We start from the raw sequence: 19,027 nt of genomic DNA, 5'->3' as shown, positions 1-19,027 counted from the left end.
ACTGTCAAACAGCTGTTTGTTTTAATTAGTAGGCTACACCATTGTTTTTCTTTATTATTCTCATTATAAAATTTTACAGTACGCTGGACTTCTTTATCTTTATCTTCTTTATTCTTTATCGCTAAAACTTCAATCATGCTTGTCTTTATGCCATTTTCAAAAGTCAAAGACTTTATTATTTGTATAGGGATCAACGCACTGTTCTGGATCCGCTCCTGTCCTCGGGACCAGGGTTACGAGATGGCCTAAAATTAGAACAAAAATGATAAATTGTCCTAATTTCATACAGTGGGTCCGGCGGCTAGCAAATCATTCGAACATAAATATAAATTGATTACTGAATTATATAAAGGCCTAACCTATTACTAAATAGTGTAGGTTAATTGATTATTGGTTGATGCTTTTTCGGTTTTTGTTTGTTCTTCTTTCTCTGTTCTATTATATTTTGTGTATGTTGATCATTATGTGCCAATGTTTAATTTCCTGTGACATCAGTGAAATATTGTGCCACAAATAAAACATTTTTTATTATTTGTCCTAAAATGTCCGTATTTCAACCTAATACTGTCCGAAATCCCCCGGATTACCCGTGTTGCATTATTGCAAACTTGGCGTTTATTTTCGAGGGGACAAACAAAAAACATTTCAACAGATATGTAGAAAAAGATAGCTGATTGAGTTTAACATTTAACGCTCTTGTCAAGCATGAAAGTACATCGACGCTCGTATAAGACGTCTATCATTATAAGCTTCGTTTGCATGTTTATTGCTCAGACTTTAGCGCGTAACTAAACTTGTTTAGTAACTAACTTTAGCACATGTGTTTTGCTCTTGTAGCTGCGTAAAACAACGTCCGATATTTCAGTTGTTAGTTTTGTGAAACCGGCAGCCCGATAATCTCAAATTTATGAAACATGCACTTTTCGATCTGCAGATAAGCAAATTTGTAATAGGTAAGAAACATCGCCAGTCTAGGATCCTAGGTTAAACTAGGATCGCCTACACTCCTACGTCTTCATCGGTATTCTAATAAAGGCTTACAACAATTGTAATGTTGGAAGGGAATGCTTTTATGCAGTAAAAGAGCATAATTTTATAAAGATTTAATTTTGAGCATCACAAGTTTTTCGAAAGTTCTATATAAACTGCTAAAATGAAGACGTGGCATTACGAAGAAGAACTAAATCAACTGATTAAGTTTAACATTTAATGTTTGATGAAAGCTATGACCTTTTGATTGTGAATAAATAAATTATGTTTTGTAAAATTCTCATTTGAGTTTACAAAGCATAAATTTCATAGAAATCGTTTTGCCAGAGTTGATTTTAGAAAAGCTTGCCGGTGCTTCCGGGTTGTGTAACCAATCAGAAAAAAGTTGACACGATATCCGCGCATGCGCATTACCTTGTATCCTTGGTTGAACGCAACGGCGGCCGGGTGACTGGTTCAACTTGGATTGTGGCATTTACAGAATATAAAAGCGAGCAGAGGCAGAATCAAGTTATTTCATATTTTAAAGCCATTATAAGATTGGTCTTGGGTTACAGGTTAGTTTTTTGGACTATGTTTATTTATTTATTTGGTTAGGAGCATGTTTTTTATTTTGTTGAAAATTGTTGGCATACTGTTTTATGCTTTGCGTAATTACGGTAGTGAACTTCAGTACTGTGGGCTTACCAACATACCAGAATGAATAGGAAGATTGTGTGTGCAGCTGAATCATCAGCCTTTCTTCGTAATCTTATTGGCACTTCTAAGCAAATTTCAAGCTAGGCCTATGTAGCCATAACCTACGTTATAGGCTACCGTTACCTGTACTACTGTTCAAGTAGTTTAAAAAATATCAATGGTTTCTGAAGATCAATGAACTGAAGTAGGCCTAGACCTAAACGTTGATCTTACTTTACTCGAAGATAATATGCAATGGTGGTGCACGCCAAATTGGAGAGTTTGCCAAGTGCAGTGCACATATGTTTGCAGTTAGTCTTACTGCGCAGCTATTTCTCACTCAAAAAAAGCGAACTTTCAAATCTGAAGTGCATGTGCAACTAGTAATCTAACCCGGTTGGCGTTTATTAGAAGCCTGTTACTATAACCACTTCACCACACGCCAGCGAATCTAAAAATGCAGAATTTTATATGTCTACCAACTTGCGGCTACTACATATTTGTAAACAAATTAATTAATTACACTGCTTCAGATTAATTTGATAAAGTATGTGATTTCTGAATCTTTGCTGCTGATACTGTATTTGTTTTTCAGTGTGTTAGATTAAATCTTATTTTTTGCAGAAATAGCTTAAAAAATGTACTGCACAAGAATTATTTCCGCTTCTCCAGCATTGGTAAGTGACAATTATGCTTAGAATCTCTTCGATGTTGTAATTTTTTATGAATGAAGTTACTATGTATAAGGTTTGGTTGCATTGGAACAAATCTTTTATATTTCAATAGGTCAGAAGTCTCCATGCCATGAGACCTGCTGCATGTGCAGCTTTGAGACCAGAATTTACTTCAAATGTGAGTTGTATTTCTATTAGTGTCTATCAGTAATCGGCATTATCTCTAATAGCGCTTTCCACAGGCTCGTACTTTGCAAACAACAGCTGTGCAGAAAGATATTGACACCGCTGCTAAGTTTATTGGCGCAGGTGCAGCCACTGTTGGAGTTGCTGGTTCTGGTGCAGGTATTGGAACCGTTTTTGGAAGTCTCATCATAGGATACGCAAGGTAATATTCTGTCACTGTAGCTGTTAACTTTCACAGCGTTCGTATATTACCAGGCTTAAATATTTGCAGAAATCCATCGTTGAAACAACAGCTTTTCTCTTATGCCATTCTTGGTTTTGCTTTGTCTGAAGCTATGGGTCTCTTCTGTCTCATGGTTGCTTTCCTGATTTTGTTCGCTCTCTAAATTTTTGTATTTACATACCATTCGATTTATTTTGCGCAAAACCGTTGTTTCAGCGATGTTCCAACTCGCCGGCGGTTTGCTGGTCATTATAGGCAAAGATTGTGTAATTATAAAAATTTAATGTTCATTGTTTGGCAAATAAAATACGACCCTCAGTCTCTTACATGCGCGCATCATACCTGGTGCAGAGTCAACATCTACATCTAGACTTCAGATCAGCATATCAGAAATTTGGATGCGCCAGTTGTAGTTACCATAATTCGCATGCTTTGCGCAAATGTAGTCTTATCCGCAGACCTACTTGCATTATGGAACAAATATAAAACGAGGTTAAAGGAAAGTTCAGGACTATGAACTGAACCTGTCCGAGTGCTGACGTAGACCTAAATAAATCGTCCGTTCAAATTTTTTTCACATTTCTTGATCCTTGTTAACTCATTAAGTGTTATAAAATAACTAATAACATACGGTAGTAACCTATTTGTGCTTTATTTGTTTTTCTCCAACCTTTTCAACACATGTATCAAAATTGCGCTAGACAATCTTGGAGGGTAAACCTAATTTTTCTAAAATAGACCTAGGCGAAATAGCCATTACGCTGGCAAATGCTTATGGGCCAAATAAAGACACGCCTGAATTTTACAAATACTTACTTTCTCTATTAAGCAGAATGTCCTTGAGTAATTGTGGAATAGCTGGAGATTTCAATCTAGTACAAAATGACAACTTACACAAAGATAGTGGCAGTCCCCATTCCCTTCTTCAAGCGCAGGCATGTGTAGTGAACCACGCAAAATCTTTCTGTCGTAGCGACGTTTTCGGATATAAACACCCCACATTGAAGAGGTATTACCTGCATTCAGCAACACCCGTATACTGTACTGCAACGAAACTAGATTTTTTTCTGATAAACCAACACTTATTATCCAAAGTCACGTTAACTGACATCGTATCAAGCATAAAATCTGATCATCCTATTGTTACATTAATTATATTATTTATCAACGAACAGTAGATTCAGTGCCAAAGGGGAAAGGTTACTGGAAATTAAATAACTCGCTTTTACAAGATGATTCATACACGGAATATATGGAAAGTGAAATAGCTAGGCTACATTTAAAGAAATTCATAGCAATTCGGATAAAGTAGACCCACATATTCTATGAGATAGGCTACATTTAAGTGTGTTATTCGAGGCGCGTCTATTCAATATAGCGCTAGGTTTCGGTAAAGATTTTATTTTACAATAAATCTTTCTTAAAAATCAGCCGCTGAATTGATTGCAATTGTTAGAGCGACTCATTACAGCTACCATAATCCGAAGTAAAGCTAAATGGGCCAAACTCGGAGATAAAACACCAAAAATTTGCCGCCACGCAGAGGAAAACAGAATAACACAGTTGAACTCTAACGGTTTCACTTTAACTGACCAAAACTTAATACTGTATTACAGGAAAAATTTCTATTCGTAGTTATAAAGTTGTCCTATCGATAATAATTCGAAAACGAATCAGGTAAATTGTATAATATCAAATCTAAACATTCAAAAGATAGATGAATATAATGCTAACGAAGCCGACAAAGAAGTTTCGGACTTAGAATGTTTAAATGTTATCAAAACCATGTCTAATAATAAATCTCCGGGATCTGATGGCTTAGGAATAGAATCCTATAAAACGTCTTGGAATAATATTAAACTGGTCTTTATGGCTTCGCTGGAGCGATCTGAAGATTTAAAAGAATTGTTTGACACTCAACGGGAAAGGGTAATTAGTAGGGCAAGTTTTTGTTGCACTAAAAACGTGAGAAAGTTGCACTTAATTTTAACAAAAGTTGCAGTCAAAAGTTGCATTTATGCACAAGTTTTTAAAAGCATTAGGGTATGAGATACTCGAAAGGATCCGTTGTATAACCCAACAGTTTAAGATTTGCAGGGTGTCTGCTTGTTCCGTTTCTTTCTTCGCTATACAATCGATCATGCATACATTTATATGTTCTTTAGGTTTGAAACCTACATGACAGCATTTCGCTGTCAGCTCCTGTAGAGCTGTCAAATTTGGTACTTTCCCATTTCACGGACGGCCTGGCGAGACCGCCGAAAATAACATTTTTTGCCGGTACGTAGCAAGAAAATAACGCAATGCGGAAATAATTTTCCGCAAAAAGCCAAACAGCAAAGCGTTAACCCACCCCTCCCCTCCCCCCAAAACAAGTCAAATACCACACCCCAACCTCCCTAGGTCTGCAACTAACTAAGCTATTGGCGGTCTCTTGTCTGTTGTTTTCACAATTCAGACACTGCCAAATTATGTAAAATTAATGTATTGTTATCTGACTCTTAAGAATGATTAGAAGGTTGCGAATTCTGTCTAGAAATCCTAAACTTCAGTTGAATAGTTATATAATTTTAAACGCTGAGATTCTGATTAATATAGATTTTAATATTCTTCATTATTACTTCAAATAAACACTAAAATTACAACAATATTATTATCATACAAAAAGGGAATTTAAGAATTATTTAACAATAAAAACGCATCACACTACATTTCACATCGATTTAAGGAATTATTCACTGAGATATTAAGATCTATATCTTCTCATTAATTGAACTTTAAAACTCCAATTGTATACTGAAGAGCTAATATTTGGACAACTAGAACCAATCTAATACTAATTCTGAATGCCCCCGATTACATAGCATACAACGATACATTTATACCCTAAACAAGAAAATAAAGATACAAAGATTCAACTCGAAGAGCAATGCGCTTTTCAATGACAGGAAATGATTTGGACTTTTTAAACACGAAGTTTTAGCTCAGGTGATAATTACAATCTGGCAATTTTCAATTAAAGGAAACAAATGTCAATCAATATGGTCTATTTTTATATTAACAATGTTGTTAATACAAGCTCAATCGTGCAGCTAAACATTTTTACCGATTAAGTTGTCAATCACATAGGGTAATTTTGCATTTTGCAAACTCATACTGCAATGTGAATAACATGTTTGCAAAACATGATGCCAAACATGGAATTATCATATTTTGCAATAAATTCAAAGGTGCAATGCAGCAACTGATTGTCAATCAACTATTCTTCGATAAGTTTGCAAATATACCGTGAAGTTAGATTGAACTTATGGCAAGTACGACGTTATGTGATAGCGCGTTAAATATCAGAAATTTAATTAAAATGATACAACTTGGAAGACAATGGAAACAGTGTCTTCCACTATCTCAACAAAAATTGACCTCGAAAGACTAGACACAACCTGTTTCCATTTGTGCGGGCTTGGCCAAAAGCCAAGTCATACTTCCACTTCTAATTTAGTTCCTGCACTGTCGTGCTTGGCTGGGGTTGTTGAACTTCTAGCTTGCAAGCCAAGTGTTGCGTCCTAGATAACATTGAGATGCAGCTAATCCAACACATAGCTCTTTGTTATGCAAAGCAAAGAGAATAGAAACATACTAGAAATAGTTTTATAGCATGTTTTTTAAGTCACTCCTTTACATTTTGCGCAATACTTGATAAAAGTTGCAGTAAAAAGTTGCATGAAAAATAGAAAAAAGTTGCAAAAAGTTGCAATATAAAATTCCTACAAACAGCTTAAAACATCATAATACATAAATCCTGAGTATTTAGGAAGCTGCCGGAAGCTGTAAAAAAAAGTTGCAAAAGTTGCAAAAACTTGCCCTAGTAATTAGTAATTACGTACTTTAATTCCTAATCCTAACAAAAGTCGGTTGTTGGCGGATAACTACCGCCCCATCACTCTTTTGAATGTAGCCTAGATTATAAAACAATTTGCAACAGGACTAAAAGACATATTGATAACTCGGTCCATTGTGACCAGAAAGATTTCATTAAAGGCCGTTTTTATTGGTAATAATTACAATATAGGAATACAATATAGGAGGTGATGAATTCAAATTTTAAAGTATCACTGTTTGTGGATGATAAGTTAGTTTATCTGAAAGGATCTTTAAAGCTGTAGGAAACGTTATTCGTTCATTTTCAAAATAATAAATTGACTGGAGAATAAATACTATTATAAAAATGTTTGATCTCCTGCTTCAAACTTTTTTGCCGGCAGTCTTCATTCTCATTACCAAACAGTTGTTTCTAAGGTTTGACTTTTAATCGATGTGAAGGCTTTATTTATTTTTCGCTAAGCAGGCCATACTCATTAAAACACGATTCATAAACTTGTTTTCATTTCAACACAAGATGTGTATTGGCATAACGGTAACAGCAGCATCCGCGCCTGATACGGAATTGCGTAGATGTTTTTGTAAATAGGTTGAATCGTCTTTGGGTTGAATCGTCCTGGTTTGAATTGTCCTGGGTTAAATCGTCCGGGGTTGAATCGTCCATGGGTTGAATGATCCGTGGGTTGAATCGCCCGCGGGTTGAATTGTCCGTGGGTTGAATTGTCCTGGGTTGAATAGTCCGTGGGTTTAATCATCCGCGGGTTGAATCGACCTAGAACCCTTTAATCATATCTTGTGCTCAATCACTTGACATGCCTATATATGTCCATTGGCGTGACGTAAAGTACTGTTTACTCATGCTCCATGACGCAATTGTCAGCGATGATTTGTCTTTGTTCAAATTGTTTGCTTGGAAGAACAGCAGCTGGATGACACGAATTTTAGCGTGAAAAATTGCTACTCAGAAACTGGCAGCCCCCTTTGCCCCATGTATAGTACGTTTTATCTGTTAAAAAAATTTTGCGAAAGAAGTAAAGAATTTAATTTTATACTAGTGCAAGATAAGAAACGGCATTGCAATCCCTGGGATGGTGGTTCGTTTTGTGGGATTCTATTTTAACCTTCCCGGGTTCGCACTGACAAGCATGTCCTCCAGGTCTTTCCGAATGTCTTGATTTAAGTTGTCATATTCGTGTGTGATTTATGTGCTTTGTTCTTAATTTGTTTTAATTAGTCGTAACGTCTACGTTTTCTAGGTTTAGTTGGAGTGCTAGCCTTTTATCGTTAATGCATCCCACTAGCCAATACCATGCATGTTTTAGGCCTTTATTTCTAAACGTATTTGCAGTACATTTTTTGCAGGCCTTTAAGAACAAATACTTATTTACAATGTCGCTACTAGAGAGTTTATGTAATGCGCTGTTTTTTGAGGGCAAACTTGTCGTTGTACACTATATGATATTAAATAAGTATTACGCTTGTTCGTCTCAAATTTTGGTGTTACTTTTATTAGTGCATATATTCGGAGCACTGAAAGCAAACTTTTTATAGTAGGGTATCGTGTTAACTAAGAAGTTCTCTGTAATGATTTTTGCTATCCATTGGGTTCGTGTAAGTTGCAGAAGTGCAAAACCATGTGCTGCACTATGCCAAAATCGAAAGCACTGCATTCTTTGGCCAGGTCTCGAAAATGCAGGACAGCTAAAATTGGGGTACAACTGTTTATAGCACATGTAAAATCGAAGTTGTAAGATGGTGCATTTTGCAGTCTCAATGCTAGTGTAGCGGTGCCGCACTGGCCGCTTTGCACCGCTTTTACACAGGACGCATGAGTTTGAGTAAAGGTTAAACTCAGAACCTCGTGTTCTTTTATTTAATATATGAGCGAAGGAGACAGTGAACTAAAACAGCAACCTTCTGAGTCAGGAGTCAACAACGCAGCATCGTAACAGCACGCAACAACAACCTACCTTCGCCATACTAGAATTGCTTAATTCTCATTTTTTTGTTCAACTAAACCTTCTCAGACTGTAATACTTATTATAATACAGGAATATTTAAATTGATATATATATATATATACATATAGGATTATAGGGTATTTTTATAGTTAAAGAGTTAACAAAACTTTAATATATATTTGTTTTTTTCTGTCAGTAGCATTGAAATAAATAGCCTATTGTAAACATTTTTAAGAGTTAGTTTTAGTGATGGCAACTGTGCAAACTACAACAGTTAATCCTGTCATGGTTCCAGCCAATCAGGTCATGGGTCCTGTTGTAATAAACAGACAACCTAATCTGGAAATTGGAAAAAAATATGCTGGGATATATAACAAACTGGGTGTAAGTAATGTGGTATTATTGTATAATTTAATTATTAAAATGCTTATATAAATTCTAGTTCAGAAAAGCTGCGTCAAATTTAAATGCATTTTAAGTGAGATATAAATAATATATATTAATATACTGTATATGCAGAAGTGGGCACGAGCGCGCTCAAGCTTTTTAGTAGTAATCTCGACTCTCGAGCGCGACGCTTTGTTTCAACATAGGAACAAAAACATGAACACGGTCCTTTTGGAAGGTTGTTTACTCGTCGATCTTTTTTTTGCACAAACGACGATGTAAACACGCAGAATAGATACAAATAGTTAGTTTTAAAAAATTTCAGGTTTTTGGACTACCATAAGACTATAATGTTATGTAGTGAATAAAAAATCCCTGCTTTAAGACAAATTTCACACACAATTTTCATTCTGCAAAGTTAAAAACTGTACACTACTGTTTACACAATGCTAGATTTTTCAGGACCATGTTATGGCTGTTCGATGTAAATGCTTTGTTTTTGAAGCTGATAGCAATGGTCAACCAGACTGATAAGATGATAGGAAGCATCATAATGATGAGCCGAGTTGTCATCATTGTGTCTTAATTTGCTTCACATTACCATTATTTTTATAACTGATAAATGCTTAGAATGTGAAGAATAATAAATTGTTGCATCTCGGCATCTAAAATTTTAGATTGTTCTTAATACTATAGTCATCTATTAATCATTTGGGGCAGGTGTGACCAAAATAAAACTCTTCATCATGGGATTCCATGAAATTTCCTTCAACATTTACAACTAATACTGATAAGCAATTACAGTTGCTTTTAGACATATGTTTTACAATGCAAATTCGCAACATACACAAGTGAAAATATTTTTTAATTATTAAGAAGAGCGTTAGCTGCCAAAGAAGTGTGCTCTTTGTTTTTCTAAAAAAGTAAAAGCATGATCGATTTTTTATCATTGATGAATGAAAGCATGGTAGACCCGGTTGTCCAGCTCTGCATATATGATTAAAATAAACTATTTTTTACTAGTGTGTTTTCAATTTAAAAATCACTGTTTGGACTTTTGACTGGTAATTAACGAGCTTTCCAACCATAAGCAGCAACTTGAAAACATTTTCTGGTATAGCAACATGAAAATCAGCTAACTAGTTTACATGGGTAAATTAACCCAAACTGTGAAATAGCTCTACTGATCAAAACAGCAGATCTTGCCTTTTTAGTCTGTGTTTCTACTTCATCCAAATTGAAAAATAAGAGGTGTTTACCGTGTTTTAGATCCATTTTCATGGCAGTTGTCAAATTCACATCTAATTCCATAGCGGCTAATTGAATGTCTAACAGAACTTTCACCATTTTTTCATGTAAGTTAATGGGCAGGTCTGAGCTGAATCTAAAACAAGTGCTTTTAGTTCTTGGAATTGTGCTTTTAGTTCTTGGAACAAATTATCCTTAAATCACAGCAGTTGTCAGTAAACACACTGGTGTAAGGATTTTTAATAATATGTAGTGGTTACGTAGTTATTGCGGAAATTTTATCACAAATTTGATCTCCCATTATGACAAAGACTGAGGTCATTATGATGTAAGAATGTAAAACCAATATACCTGGTGTCTTGGGGTTTGTATTAGGTATGGTAGGTTAGCTAACACGGTTTGGGTGGCATATGACTCCATACTAGTCTGGAGCTAACAACCAAAAATGAACTGAATGTTGGTTTGCATTTACATTAACCAGTACAAATGTGCCAATAGGAAGCTAGTTCAGGCTTATTTAATGCAAAATGTTCCTGTTATACACTTAAGTACGCTATAATTATACAACTATTAATTGTCTATCACAGGAAACATTCTATGCAATTGATCCAATTACCTGAATCATCTCTATTGCTTTTTTATTGTGACATAATAATAACTGCTATCGTCGTTATAATTAAGCAATGAGTTTTTGTATTTTTTCCACTTATTTACGACAATAACTGCTTTACCGCTACATATTATTAAAAAATCTTTCACCTGAATATTTATTGACAACTACTCTTTCATTTAAGGTCAACATGTTTATGGACTTGCATCTCACTTCAAACACCCTCAGATTAAAGAATTTATACAAAACCAAAAAATTGAAGGAGCCCTTTTTTCTTTTTGTATTTCATAGCATCTACAGTTTTCATAGTAAATGCTGAAAATTGTCAGGATTTAATTTTTGATTAACCTCTTTATATTAACATAAAATTCAAAATTAACATTAATAATGTTTCTCCCTGTTAATTCATGATTTAATGCTAAATGATCTTAGGGTGGGCACTGTAATCCAAAATTTCATATTTTGATATTGATATTTTACTTTGATATCATGCATTATATTTCAGCTTAAAATTCTTATGGCAAATTCAAACATTTACATACAATGTTAAATTTTCTTAGCTTCTTATGGATTTTTAAAAAATGAACTGAGATACTATGGACAAAAGTTTTTAATCTGTTAACTTCTGGAAATGCGTGGCTTTGGCTTCCTGTGTCTAATTAATGCTTGATTTTTCAGTTTCACAACAAACTTTGGAGTCAGAATTACGTAGTTTACTAAAATATAAGAAGTTCATTTTGATTCTCCAAAATAAAAAGTGTGTTGCCTGCAACTAACAATATGACTTAAGCAATTAACAACAATGGCAGCTAACTAATGGCTAGTACGATATTTATTAAGGTATAAGTTGAGTTTATTGTACCAATTATTATTTACCAAAATTTGGGGTGCGACTTACACACAAATAGAGACATAATAACCAAATATAAATTAACAATCTGGAAGGTTGACTGATGCCTATATTAATTGCATACTCCTATCTCGCATGCATATGATAATGCGTAGTCCCTTTCTACATGGCTGTTTTGATGGATAGTTCAGAGCTCGCATGTGACCCAACATTATTTGGAAGAATTATTTTGTTGCAGTCAAGTAGTAAATGATTTTAAAGGCTTCTGGGGTTTTATTACAATAAACTGCACAAGTGCAGTTTTTATAATTAAAATCTGTTTAAAAAATTTAATACCATTTTTTGAGCCAGACTTACATCCGACGATATTGTTATTTATATACAGCACTTTAAATTTTTTAAATATTACCCAGCTCTAATTAAATTGCATGTGCTAAATTATTACAAAACAATATTAACTGATGGCATAAATTGTTGCTTACGACACACAGATTACTCAGATTGCCTGTGGTGTTCTCAGCATCATATTTCAAATAGTCCTCATGAGCGTCGCCGGACGGTATCAAGATGATTTTGCGTTTATTGCAACTGGTATATGGGCTGGTGTATTTGTAAGTATCACTTGGTATTTTACAGTTTAACTTTCTGTGTCTAATTATTTCGTAGTGACTTACTATATGCATATATATTAAAAATAGATTTTTTACCTTTTTTTGCTAAAAGAATGTTATTTTAGTTTGTCTAAAACAAGTATATAAATGTAGGAAAATGCGATTGGTGGAAAATGAATGAATTGTAATGTGTGATGAACAAAAATAAAATTACTCAAACTTGATATGATAAACATTCGTAAACTGTACCCCTTGTAACAGTTTTGCTGTTTTAATTTATATTTATGCAGTTTTTCAACTTGTTCTACTTAACATTATTATAATGCATCAGTGGTATTGTTTGCAGCAAGAAATGAATGCTTGATTGACCAGGCAGTCTGTTTAGTGTTAAGAAACAACCAGTTATTGTTGGGTATGCCAAACTGACAAGCAATTAGCGATTAAATTGTATTCTACTTGAGATAAAAGTTAATTAATCATTACATATGACTGGGAAATTGATAACAATTTTGGTTTGCAGCAAACGTTTTTTTTTACTTTTGTATCCGACAAATTGAATACTCAATCGATGCCTCGACTACCAATTAAAAAGTAACGGTTGACAATCGATTGCAAATTACAATTATCCCAACCTTGGTTCAATTTGTTGTAACATCACAACAATTTTGTTGATGATGTTTATAGTAAAAGACATGCGGTAATGAGTTTGCATTTAAGGTGCCTACACACTTTGTCATTTGCGATGACTTGCGGCAGTTTGCGTTGCAGTGACATAGATATTTATTTGTGCAATAAAAACGACTGCCATAAGTCAACACATTCGCAAAGAATTGTAATAAAAGAAATCCTTTTTCCAGGTAATTGTATCAGATACATGGTGGCTGTTTGATTAGTTATGTACCTGACGTACATTCAAATTTCAAACATTGGATGAAACGCATCAAGTTGAAATGCAGTATAATAACAGCCTTTTATTGAAAAACTACATCGCCAAACAAAAATGTTTTAGTTTAAGTTACATAGCTTGTACTTATGATGAAATAAAAAGTGCACTAGCCAAGGGTGTAACCTAGAAAAAAATTTAAAATTTTGCTACCTTATGTACTAGTATAAGCCTCAATATTTCAACCAGACCACCAGCTTCATGTCTGTATCACATAGTTGGTGTCATCTGTGAATGTGTGCGCAAACCGTGTGGCAGACCGTGTGTGTGTGTGCCTTTAGTCAATAGTGAGTGTCCGTGTAAAGCATTGGGCAACTAAAAAGGTAAATAAAAGTTTCTTACACTTCAACACTTACACAACTCCTACTCTACCTCATATTAGATTTGGGTTATCTTTATGGCTCTAACCTGAGCTGTGTAATGTGTTGGCTTAAATTAGAGCCTTGTACTTTTTTTCTCTGGGGAGAAAATTTGTGTCATAACCTAGCCCTGGATCCGAGGGGTGTACAACAATTTTATGCTGAGGGCCGAATTAAAGGTTAAAACTACTAGAAACATGCAATAATTTAATCAATTGCATGTGTACGTAATATGCTTAATTTACAAATTCTAACAAGAATGTTAATATGGAATAATAGTTTTCTCATATCCTAATGTGTAAAAGGAATGTTATGCTTGACATGTTGTGTCTTTAGATTATATTGTAATAAATGCTAATAATACTCTCAGGAAAACTTGTGCTACTAATAGCATAATGTATATGAAGTAACTTATACAGCAAACAACATAAAGGTTTGGTGGTCTACTGTGTGTAGCTCATGTAATTTCTAAAGTTCAAAGAAAAAACAAAAAAGTAATAAAAACTCTTCTTTAAAATTTTTGATAAATAAAGCCTGGCCCCGAAGGCTGTACATGGCACACCTCTTCCTTAGATTATATAGCTGCTAAAATAATTTTTGAAGTTGTTGCAAAAACAGTTATGTTAAATGCCAATACTGGATGTATTTGCTTTCTTATCTAGGCTGTGTATTGTTTGCCGAAGATAATCCTACAACTTGTCTTGCAAGACTTTTTTTTATGCTTTTTTTGTTAGTAATTCACCCAGCGTTTAATTTTTCTCTTCCTTTCATTTTGCAGTTCTTGACATCTGGAATTTTGGGAGTAGTCTCTGGAAAAAAACCAACTTACTGTCCTGTGAGTTTAGCACATCTGTTTTTTCTTTCAGCTTTTATTCAAACACTTTGCTGTGGTTCCATCCTCAAGCTAAGAACTACTTTACAGTATAAGATAAAATGCATTTCAGTAATTTTTGCTATTGGTGCAATCAATTTAGATTGTTGCTGCTTTGACCATGACAATTTTTTCTGCACTGGCTGGTGGTGCCATGTTTGGATTAGAATTAACTGCAGCACTAGTTATGCCGAGCTCTTACTATGGTGATTGTCCAGGAGATTATACTGATCCATGGTGTTACACCAGGTTCTTTGTAAGTTACATACAACATTTTAGCCAAGCAAGCATCAAGACAAAAATATTTAAAACCAATACTTATTTTTTATTGTGAATGACTTGTATGTGTATTACTATGTACTACACTAGGCAACCCCCATTGGCCTCCACTCCACCCAATGCGTGATTTCGTTTACTGCAGCCATAGTTGCAATTGTACACTCTGCCTACTGCTGTGCTCCAACGTCTTGCTGCAATGCTTCATATCAGGTATAAATGTTAATAACTGCTTTTTGACCTCGTGTGCCATGAAATTTTTATCTTTCTGGATCCATATATATACCTATACTTTGTACTTTTTGTATCTGCAGCACCCACAAAATGTATATGTCACAACAACTGCTTATCCTGGACAGATGCCTGCTACTGTACTCCCCGGTCAACCTGTCACTTATGGTATGTTTAAGGTCACACATTTTTGTGTAATTTGCCATTTAATGCACTTAGAGTAGAGAATAGTGCAACTGCAAACTGGCACAGTTGGCAGAATAACAAGAAAATTATTCACTAGCTCAACTGTCATTTTTAGGAGGCATGTGAGTTTGAAAAAACCGCCAATGTGTATTTCTTTGTGTAGTAAAATTACCACAAATGCAATTTCTCGAAAAGGGTGTCATGAGGCCCAATGAAACATTGCATAGAAACTAGGGATGTTTGAAACTACTGTACCTCATACTGGAATATGAATTATAATTGAATATGATAATTTACATAACTCCAACTCCCGTTACATAGGCATAGGTAACATGATCAAGAATAGAATTTTTACCTTAAAAATACACATTTCTCTAGTTTTCATGCCAATTTTTATCTGCATTCTACACCTGACCTGGAACTTTGAAACGCATCCACAGCTAGGCTATTTTACAGGCTAAAACACAACACCAACCATGAGAGTTAGTTCAATTAAGTTTCTTGGAATGAACTCTCAAAAAGCAAGGAAATAAATAATGTAACAAATCTAATCAGCCATTGACTGATCATTAAGCCAAAGTTTTTAACCAGAAGTTTTGAGATGAAAAATTTGAGCATGATTGTTTGCAGCCCATCAACACACAAAAACAGTGTAATGTGCTTCTTTTGCTTAAAACGTTAAGCACTCCTGTGCTAGATCTACAATATATAATCTTTACGTTGAGTCATTTTACTGAATTACTGGCGTTGTTGAATCGTTAGAAATAACGGAATGTGACTCTTTATGGGCAACATGCATTTGAAAGCCTCTGTGCTAGGCAGCTTTGTACTGATATTTAAGCACCTATCTTGTTTGTTATAACAGGTGTTCTGGTCAATTAGGGCAAGAGTTTTGATGTTAAGCAATGTCGAGACAGTTTACAACTTTGCATAATGTTTGCTTAATTAGATGATGTGTCATTTCTCCACGTTAAATGGATTTGTTCTGTGTTAGATGTCAATTTATTTTCATGTTTCTAGTTTATCCTGGACAGCCGGGCACTGTTTTGCAAAGTGGTCAACCAGCGTACATGTATCAAACTGCTGGAACTAATCCTACCCCATATCCAGTTCAAACCAGCCCTATGATGGGTCAGATCAATCAATCCATTGGTGAATCCCCACCACCCGCTTATCAGGTGCATGCATGTTTCGTAATTATGGGCATTAGCAGTAGGCAGTATCTTTTTGACATCAGGTATGATTTATTTCAGCAGCATATAACGTAAATTTTATAGGTCCCATCAACCCAGGTGAAGATGTAAAATGATGACAAAGAAGCCTGCGGAACAGTAATTAGTAGGCAGATGAATGGACATTTTCGTACTATGTAATCGTATGCTTTCCACTATTAATTTCTAGAAGCAATAAGCACTTTCTTTGTATAAAATTTTAATAATTATGCGATATAAATGTTAGTCATGCAGTATTCTACTAAAAGTGTGCATTTAAATAAAAAAGTGCTTGTGTGGTTGTTCTTTTAGTTTGTTTTTATGTACAGTACCTGTGGCAATTGCTGAATAACTTATCATTTTTTTGATAAATTGTGTCATGCTTGTTAACAATCTTTATAATAATCGTAACCTTGTTTCTTTTTATTTGCAATACTTCTTGCAATTTGTGCTATTAATTAAGTTTTGCTTTTTTTGGGATGTGGTGCATTTTTATCTGATTTCTCTACGAACCAAGCATCATCTTTATAAATATTCATAACCTTTTGTTTATCACTGAGTTTAATTTCATAAGCCTACTGCTTTGGGAAAAATTTCATGTGTTGTAAATAAAATAAATCACTAAAATGTGCCAAGCGTGTTTTACTGAAAAGTGGCAGATTTCACATTTATAACCTCATAAATACATTTCACCTGCGTGTAAACCGTGGAAAGATACTGTAACGTGAGCTCGTTTGAAAAGACACTGAAATAGCTACCTGGCCACTATCAGTATATTTAAGTTAAATTGCCTAACTCATTTTCACGAATTGTTTAACTGCGTATCTGTTAGTCAGAGCAACGACACCTGACTAAAATATCGGGCGAAACTCCACCAAGCCCCTAAAGTACGAGGACTCTTCTCAGTGCCCCTTATGTATGGTAACGTCATATACACCATGGCGTAGACTGTTTATAATTGAGAATCTTAATAAATTAGCAAATTTTGGTGAATTTTTTTGTGGTCTTAAGCGGTGCCTTGTTCATTTCACAAGCTTACAGCTTGTGGTATATAAGGCGTATTAAGGCCACACAAAGTATCCCGAACAGTAACGTTTACTTTTTCCTTTATTCTTGCGACCTTGTTTGATTCAATTTGATTAGCACGTGCTGTAATGAGGACGCTCTTTTTGCCATATATTTTTTGTTTAGTTTACAACAAAGGTCTGAGAAATAGAAGTTTTGTTGGCATTCGCATATTGAATTGCTTGTTGGGAAGGACACTCGACCTTCTCGAAGAGTTAGGGCATTAAGAACTTTCAGTTACTGAAATTTTTTCGAAAAGAAGCCGCTGCTACTGTTTTTTATTTTTGATTATTTTGCGCAGCTTCTAATGGAGGACAGCTTCTGTTCAAAGGCGGCTTCTACTTTTATTGAGATCAATAGACGATGGGACTCTTTAACTGTGCTGCTAATTCTGATTAATCAGCTGATACTTAGGCTTCTGTAAGAGACCGCTCACAGTTCCAGTCTCTTATTGAAAGAACGATTTCACACTTCCAATTCGGTACCCTGTTGGCGGCGTTTGACTTTGTCTAAATGACGACTCTCAATAGAGTAATATTTTAACATCGTTCATTGCGGCTTATATTCAAGAGAGACTTAATCGAGAAAATGCGGTATTAGGTTTACATTATACACCATAAGCTTACCTGGCTTGTAAATTGGCTAAAATATGCTGGAATACACAGAAAACTGGAAGTAAATTTATCGTATGTCAGCAATGAAAAGTTTATTATGTTACGATCTCTTATGTCAAAAGCCTATTTATCATGTTTCTACATAATTAAAATATCAAATACTGTGTAGCGGCAGTGGGAGTGTGGGACATGAGATGTAGGCTACTAAGGTGTTACAGCGATTTTTTCAAAATCATGTTACCATAAGAAAAATCATTACTGTTTTCGCATACCACATCACATTACCTTCAGATACCAGTTAACTTTAATGTGGATTTGGCTTCACCTGTAGCGGCCTGGGTGGTTTTTTTAATACCATTACATCATTTCTTGGAAAAGTGTTTTCTAGCTATTGATTGAAGTATATGAACTTGTTTTTTGATAACACTTCAACTGTCGTTTGATATTTGGAAACCTACTCTAAATAACTTCCTGTGAAAACTCCTTTTAGTACGTTCCCAGGTTGTTTCCAGCACCTGTGCTGATAAGAAATCTTTATTGCAAATGCCCGGTTCTTAACTTTATACTGATTGTATTTATCTACACGTCAGCTTGAACTACATGTAACTCCCTTTGTTTTCCTCGCTGCACATGTTCTGAAATGCTGCGTTTTTCTTGTCGAATATTTTCACTCCCATCGCTTCACGTTTTATAAGCTCGCAATTCTACCAGCAAGCGGAGACACAGACGGAGGGATACAGAGAGAGTAATATGAGCTTACTACGCTAGTCATGATGTTTGCGACTCGATAGACATCTTATAAGCAGTGGTATTACTATGTTTTTGGTTATGCGTAATATTGAGAAAGTGTACAGCACCTACAATAAAAACCTTTTCTTGTAAACTATATCTGTTGTAATATTAATAGCTTTCGGCTGACAAAAGGTTAGAGCATTCAAACCGCACGCAACAATAGAGTCAGATAATTAATTCAA

General features: G+C 34.8%; 2 protein-coding genes across 2 annotated transcripts; both read left to right on the top strand.

Moving 5' to 3' along the window:
- The first annotated feature begins 1,405 nt into the window (after positions 1 to 1,405).
- LOC143465898 (ATP synthase lipid-binding protein, mitochondrial-like) lies at positions 1,406 to 3,077 on the top strand. Its single transcript, XM_076964420.1, has 5 exons — positions 1,406 to 1,547; positions 2,293 to 2,345; positions 2,455 to 2,520; positions 2,585 to 2,730; positions 2,800 to 3,077. Exons 2-5 carry the CDS (start codon positions 2,307 to 2,309, stop codon positions 2,912 to 2,914), a joined length of 366 nt encoding a protein of 121 aa, XP_076820535.1. The 5' UTR covers positions 1,406 to 1,547; positions 2,293 to 2,306; the 3' UTR covers positions 2,915 to 3,077.
- A 5,691-nt stretch (positions 3,078 to 8,768) lies between these two features.
- On the top strand, positions 8,769 to 17,005 carry LOC143465264 (uncharacterized). Its single transcript, XM_076963471.1, has 8 exons — positions 8,769 to 8,975; positions 12,178 to 12,297; positions 14,378 to 14,434; positions 14,574 to 14,726; positions 14,840 to 14,959; positions 15,061 to 15,145; positions 16,184 to 16,341; positions 16,441 to 17,005. Exons 1-8 carry the CDS (start codon positions 8,841 to 8,843, stop codon positions 16,465 to 16,467), a joined length of 855 nt encoding a protein of 284 aa, XP_076819586.1. The 5' UTR covers positions 8,769 to 8,840; the 3' UTR covers positions 16,468 to 17,005.
- The last annotated feature ends 2,022 nt before the right edge of the window (positions 17,006 to 19,027 follow it).

The sequence above is a fragment of the Clavelina lepadiformis genome, chromosome 7 (genome assembly GCF_947623445.1).
Source record: "Clavelina lepadiformis chromosome 7, kaClaLepa1.1, whole genome shotgun sequence".
Classification (NCBI taxonomy): Eukaryota; Metazoa; Chordata; class Ascidiacea; order Aplousobranchia; family Clavelinidae; genus Clavelina; species Clavelina lepadiformis.
Note: the sequence above shows the minus strand (reverse complement) of the source record. Positions and strands in the feature narration are given on the sequence as shown.